This window comes from Oxyura jamaicensis, assembly GCF_011077185.1.
Source record: "Oxyura jamaicensis isolate SHBP4307 breed ruddy duck chromosome 5 unlocalized genomic scaffold, BPBGC_Ojam_1.0 oxy5_random_OJ71235, whole genome shotgun sequence".
NCBI classification, from domain to species: Eukaryota; Metazoa; Chordata; class Aves; order Anseriformes; family Anatidae; genus Oxyura; species Oxyura jamaicensis.
Genome location: NW_023303930.1, coordinates 1 through 5,460, shown reverse-complemented (window position 1 = coordinate 5,460; position 5,460 = coordinate 1). Strand labels below are relative to the sequence as shown.

At 69.7% G+C, this 5,460-nt stretch overlaps 2 protein-coding genes across 2 annotated transcripts; one reads left to right on the top strand and one right to left on the bottom strand.

Moving 5' to 3' along the window:
- Nucleotides 1-813: 813 nt before the first annotated feature.
- On the top strand, nt 814-2,663 carry LOC118157316 (protein max-like). Its single transcript, XM_035311584.1, has 3 exons — nt 814-1,185; nt 1,577-1,700; nt 1,781-2,663. The coding sequence occupies exons 1-3, from the start codon at nt 814-816 to the stop codon at nt 1,966-1,968; spliced, it is 684 nt and encodes a 227-aa protein (XP_035167475.1). The 3' UTR covers nt 1,969-2,663.
- A 190-nt stretch (nt 2,664-2,853) lies between these two features.
- LOC118157317 (protein farnesyltransferase subunit beta-like) lies at nt 2,854-5,457 on the bottom strand (the record flags this gene model as incomplete). The annotated part of the gene is made up of 9 exons (XM_035311585.1): nt 2,854-3,064; nt 3,161-3,275; nt 3,349-3,460; nt 3,729-3,861; nt 3,945-4,074; nt 4,162-4,248; nt 4,393-4,476; nt 4,561-4,707; nt 5,318-5,457. Coding segments are annotated over 9 exons (1,050 nt in total), but the record flags the coding sequence as incomplete, so codon positions are not given.
- Nucleotides 5,458-5,460: the final 3 nt, after the last annotated feature.

The following is a 5,460-nucleotide window of genomic DNA, read 5'->3' as shown; positions in this document are numbered from 1 at the left end:
GGGGGGGGTGTTGGGGGGCATTGGGAGGGGTTGGAGGGGTTCGGGGGGGTTGAAGGGGTTGGGGGGGGTTGAAGGGGTCCGGGGGTTACTAGGGGGGGTTGGAGGGGGCTGGGGAGGTATTGGGGGGGCTGGGGCGGTATCGGGGGGTCTAGGGGGTGTTTGGAGGGGTCTGGGGACTCTGATGTTGGAGGGGGCCTGGGTGGTGATATCAGGGGGGTGGGAGTATCTGGGGGGGTGTTCATGGGGATCGGGGCTCCGCTATTGGAGGGGGGGGGCTGGGGGCTCTGCTGTTGGGGAGGGGCTGGGGGGGTGGTACTGGGGAGGTGGGTGGCCTGGGGGTATTTATGGGGATCTAGGGGATCTGCTACTGGGGTGGGCTGGGGGAGTCTGGGATTGGGGGGAACTTGGGGCTGTGTTATCTGGGGGAGCGTTTGAGGGGATCTGGGGGCTGTATCTGGGGGGATCTGGATGCTGTGTTCTCAGGGGGGTGTTTGGGGGGCGGGGGGATCTGGGGACTATGCTTTTGGGGGCTGCGTTTTGGGGGGTGTTTATGGGGAACTGGGGGCTGTGCTAGTTGGGGGGGGGTGCAGGGATTCTTGGGGGGACACTGATTGTTGGGCGGTGAGTGGGGAGAGCACCCATGGGGTTTGTGTCCCTGGGGGCGCTGGGTCTGTTTTCAGGGGATCCCACAACGGGTGGCTGTGCCTGGGGGGCTGTGACAAACAACACTGGCTGTTTGGGGGCTGGGGGCGGGCACGGGATGTGGGGCCATGGCTTGTGGGGGGGTGGAGCGGTGTCTCACTGAGGAGGGATATGAGGGGTTTGTGCCTTCTTCTTCCTGAGGGTAAGGGGGGTGGCAAAGCTGCTGCCCCCCCTTTTAGGGCCACCCCCAGCCGGGGCCCCCCAGCTCCGCTGCAGGCTCCAGCGCTTCCCCCCGCAGCAGGAAGCCACCCACAGGGCTGTGCCGCGGGGAAACCGAAAGCGCTGCCGGGGCGGCCCCGTGACCCCTCCCCGCACACACCCCGTGACCCCGGGTCACACGCCGTGTCCGTCTGTCTGTCCTTCCCCCCCCTGCAGGCAGACAAACGAGCCCACCACAACGCGCTGGAGCGCAAGCGGCGGGACCACATCAAGGACAGCTTCCACAGCCTGCGGGACTCCGTGCCCTCCCTGCAGGGAGAGAAGGTGAGGTTGTGGAGCGCGGTGCAGGGTTGGGGGGGGGGGGGCGTTTTTGGGGGCCCGCCCCAGCTCCCCTCCCTCCCCCCCCCACCCCCAGGTGGCTTTGCTTCCTCATCCTGCCTCGCCCGGCCCAACGTCACCCGGCCGAGGGCTTGGCACGGGCAGGGCGACGGCGTGGCCGGGGCAGAAATGTGAGCACAGCCACCAGGGTGCTGGCGTCCCCAGAAGCGTGGCCCCTGCAGGGTGCCCACCCCCTGGGGCTCTGCGTAGGGTCCCCCAGAGGAGCAGGGGGCAGCCTGCTCTGCTTCCATGCGGCAAAAGCCCCACTGCTGCGGCAGGAGAGCCTGCAGAGCCGAGGTCTTTATTTTGCCCCTGCCGCTTCCCACTATTGCTACAGGCATCCCGGGCCCAAATCCTGGACAAAGCCACAGAGTACATCCAGTACATGCGCCGGAAAAACCACACGCACCAGCAGGACATCGACGACCTCAAGCGACAGAACGCGCTGCTGGAGCAGCAAGGTGAGCGGGGCTGCGCGCTGGGAGCTCGGGGGGACGCGTGGTGGCACCCCCCGGGGTGACAGCACGGCCCTGCCTCGCAGTGCGCGCCCTGGAGAAGGCCCGGTCGAGCGCCCAGCTGCAGGCCAACTACCCCTCGTCGGACAACAGCCTCTACACCAACCCCAAGGGCAGCGCCATCTCCGCCTTCGACGGCGGCTCCGACTCCAGCTCCGATTCGGAGCCCGAGGAGCCGCAGAGCAGGAAGAAGCTGCGCATGGAGGCCAGCTAGGCCCCCCCCCGCTGCCGCCCCCGCGCCGGGGCCTGCGCCCGCCCGCCGGCCCCGTAAGGACTCGTCCTTCTCTCCTCGGGGCTCTCGGACTGCGGCCTCGCAGCCCCCCCGCGCCCCGACGGACTTGGGGGGGCCTGGGGACCGCGAGGAGATGCCCCCACCGCCCCCCGCCGCTAGCGAGCCCCTCTCCACGCCCCCCCTCTTCGATTTTATATGAGCATTTCTATTTATACCCAGGGACCACTGCAGCCCAGAGCTGAGAGCGAGGCTGTGCAGGAGACGGGCAGCCCCCGTCCCCCACCCGCCCGTGGGGGCCCCTGCCCTCCGGCCAGCGCCGGGGGGGGGCTCGCTATTTATTTCCTGCGTGTGCAATTCCACCTGGCCCCCGCCGCGCCGCGGGGACGGCGCCCACCGCCCTCCACGGCACAGAGCTGCAGGGCTCGGGCTGGGTGGTCTGCGTGTGTGTCCTTCCCCGTCCCCCCCCCCTCCCCTCCCCTCGCATCCCCGAGCCCCCCTCCCACCTCTGTGTCATTTTCTGAACCGTCCCCGTAGGCGACCCCGTCCCCCTCTTAACGCCGTTCATTCCATGGATCTAAAGTATGTTGTACATACTGCCCAGAGTTGTCTTGCAAGTTAAGGCTTCCCTTTACTATAAGACTATAAATAATAAAAACAAAAAAACTTATTTTATCCTTCCCCGTGGTGGCCGCGTGTTCTTGGGGCCGCAGGAGGCGGGGAGGGGGGGGAGCAGCTCCCTGCGCACCCGGGGTCGGGGCTGGGAACCCCGCGTCCCCCCCGGGGGCAGCTCCGCGCCGTGCTCCTACTCACCCCGCGCACAGCCGAGGGCGGGTGTCAGCTCTGCTTTATTAGTGCCACGCCACCTGCGGCGCCCTCGGCTCCCGCGGGGAGGGCGGCGGCCAGCCGTTTTTTGGTATGGCTAGCACCCTGAGGACCTCGCTCTGCTCGGCCGCGCCGTCCCAGGGGAGCGGGGCCCTTACCCCGCCGCCTCCAGGCTGGGCACGGGCTGCTGCAAGAAGTGCATCACCGCCTTCACCACCTTCTCCGGGGCGATGTTGTAGACGGGGTGCGTGGGCTGCTGCCGGAGCGGAGGAGAAGGCGCCTGAGCCAGGCCCGGCAGAGGAACGCCCCCGGCCCTGCAGCCTTCCCCCCGCCCGGGGATGCCGGCACCTACCAGGCGGTTTTCGGGGACGCCCAGGACCACCTCGTGGTGGAGGTCGCCGCTGCCGAAGTGCTGGGCGATGGCCAGCCCGCTCAGGCAGTAGCAGGTGTGGTAAAAGTCCCGGGACCTGGCGGGGGGAACCCGGGGGCGCTGAGCTGGGGGGGCTGGGGGCACGAGGCCGCCCCTCCCTCGGTACTCACTTGCCCGGCTTGTCGAGCAGCCCGCCGGCCGGGCACTGGCAGCACAGGAGGATGTACTCCTGCAGCGCCGACTGGTCGAACATCCAGCGCGCCATGCTGAGCGCCGCGTCGTCTGGGGGAACAAGGCGGGCAGTGAAACGCCTGGGGGGGCTCAGATGAGAGCAAGTCTCCCCCGCCCCGGGAAACACCAGCACATTTGCCCAGAAGCCCCTTTTCTGCCCCAAAAAAAGCCTTGAGGGAAGCCCACCAGGTCCCTCCCGTGCCTGCCGCACCCTCCAGTTGTCCCGCACTTCGTTTCCTTGCTGAAACTCGCCCGTTCCTCCCCTCCCCGCAGCCACTTTTGGGAAGCAGGCGAAGCCGGTGACCCCCCGCCAACTCACCCCGGGCGTGGAGCGCGCGGTGCAGCAGGGGCAGCAGCCCGGCCTGCCAGAAGGAGTAGCAGCCGTCCACCAGCTTGTTGCAGCGGCCCTGGAAGCCGCCCTCGAAGCGCATCTGCCGGCCGGTCACCCAGTGCTGCAGGGGACAGAGGGGAGCGGGTGGCACTGCGAGGACGGGGACACCCCCGCCCGGCACCCCGGGGCCCCCCCAGCGCTCACCAGCAAGCTGCGGAGGTTCAGCAGGTGCTCCTTCTTCAGGATGACCAGCGCCGCCACGCCGCAGAAGGTGTACCCGCCGTGGGCCTCCATGCCCGGCACCCCGCCGATGCCGCCCTCCCAGTTCTGGCACCTGTGCGGGGGCGACGCTGAGGATGGCAGCCGTGGCCGGGGAGGGGGCACACACCGTCCCCCTGCGTCCCCTCGGCCGGCTCCTCACCTCGCGATCCACTCGGCCGTCCCGGCGAAGAGCGCGGGCGTGAGGACGTTGGTGAGCGACGCCACCGAGGCGGCGCAGTAGGCGCTCCTGCGGGAGAAGCGGGCTCGGGGTTGCGGCAGGCGCCCGCCCCGTCCCCAGCCCTGGGGGCTCCGCGGGGCTCGCCCCGCGCTGCGGTGGGGGGCAGAGACCCGCTGCGGGGCAGGTGCCTCATCCCCCGCGGCGCTCACCCACCTCACGTCCACCTCGCCGCCGATGTGCATGAGGAAGGAGCCGTCGGGCTGCTTGAGCGCGTGCAGGTACTCCAGGAGCTTCTTCCTGCGGGACGCGGGTACGAGGGGCAGCACGGAGCCGGCCCCCACCCCGCTGCAGCCCCCGCGCCGTGCCGGCCCCCCGCTGTACCTGTCGATGACGCCGAACGCCTCCTCCGTGCCGATGATGCAGAGCGCGTTGACGGCGGCGTAGGTCGGGGCGAGGTGGGGGTGCTGGCCGGGGCCCCCCCCGAAGCCGCCCTGGGGGCTCTGGCAGCGACTCAGGAACTGGCAGACGCTGCGGGGACAAAGGGAACAGCTGGGGAGGGGGCCCCAAAACGGCCACCAAGGTGGGGCGGGCAGGAGGACGAGCCACCGCGGGTGACGGCAGGAGCTGGCGGTGGCACCGAGACCTCCCCTGAGCGGGCAGAGCCCTCCTCAGCGCTTCCCCCAGCAGCGAGGGGCTTCGGACCCGGCTGAACGTCCCCAGGGGCTTCCAGAGGATTCCAACCTGCTCGTGACACGGGGAAATCCCCCACCTGAGCGAGGGAGAACCTGGGAGAAGGGGACAGCCCGCGCCCCCCCCCGGGAGGTTGAAGCCAGGTCCCTTACCTCTCCCCTCTGTCACGAGACAGCACGAGCTGTGCCGGCCAGCAAGAACGGGCGGCACTGACAGCCCCGAGGGACACAAAGCACTTTTGTGCTGGCGCCAGGGCCACGGGGACGGTGGGAGGTGGCCCTGGCTGCGCTCGGCGGACACGGGAGCAGGCACCTCCGGGCTCACGTGGGCGCACAAGGAGCAGCTGTGGGTCGGACCCAGCTCGGGGGGGGGGGGTGGGGGTGCTCCCGGTGTCAGCACCCAGGTGGCCGGGCCCCCCGACGCCCCGCAGGAACCGGGGGTGACTTACTCAGAGGCGACCGCCTGGGGAATGGGCTCCTCCAGCAGCTCCAGGCTGTGCAGGATCCAGTAGCAGAGCCAGGGGCGGCTGGCGTCCAGACACTGCGGGGACAGGAGGGGACGGGCAGGAGAAGCCCCAAACCCGCTGCTCCG

Excerpts from the sequence above, each read along its gene's own strand:
- LOC118157316 (XM_035311584.1), top strand. The coding sequence starts at position 814 with ATGAGGGGTTTGTGCCTTCTTCTTCCTGAGGGTAAGGGGGGTGGCAAA. Across the intron at positions 1,186-1,576 it reads CCTCCCTGCAGGGAGAGAAG|GCATCCCGGGCCCAAATCCT; the intron begins GTGAGGTTGTGG and ends CTATTGCTACAG. Across the intron at positions 1,701-1,780 it reads CGCGCTGCTGGAGCAGCAAG|TGCGCGCCCTGGAGAAGGCC; the intron begins GTGAGCGGGGCT and ends CCTGCCTCGCAG.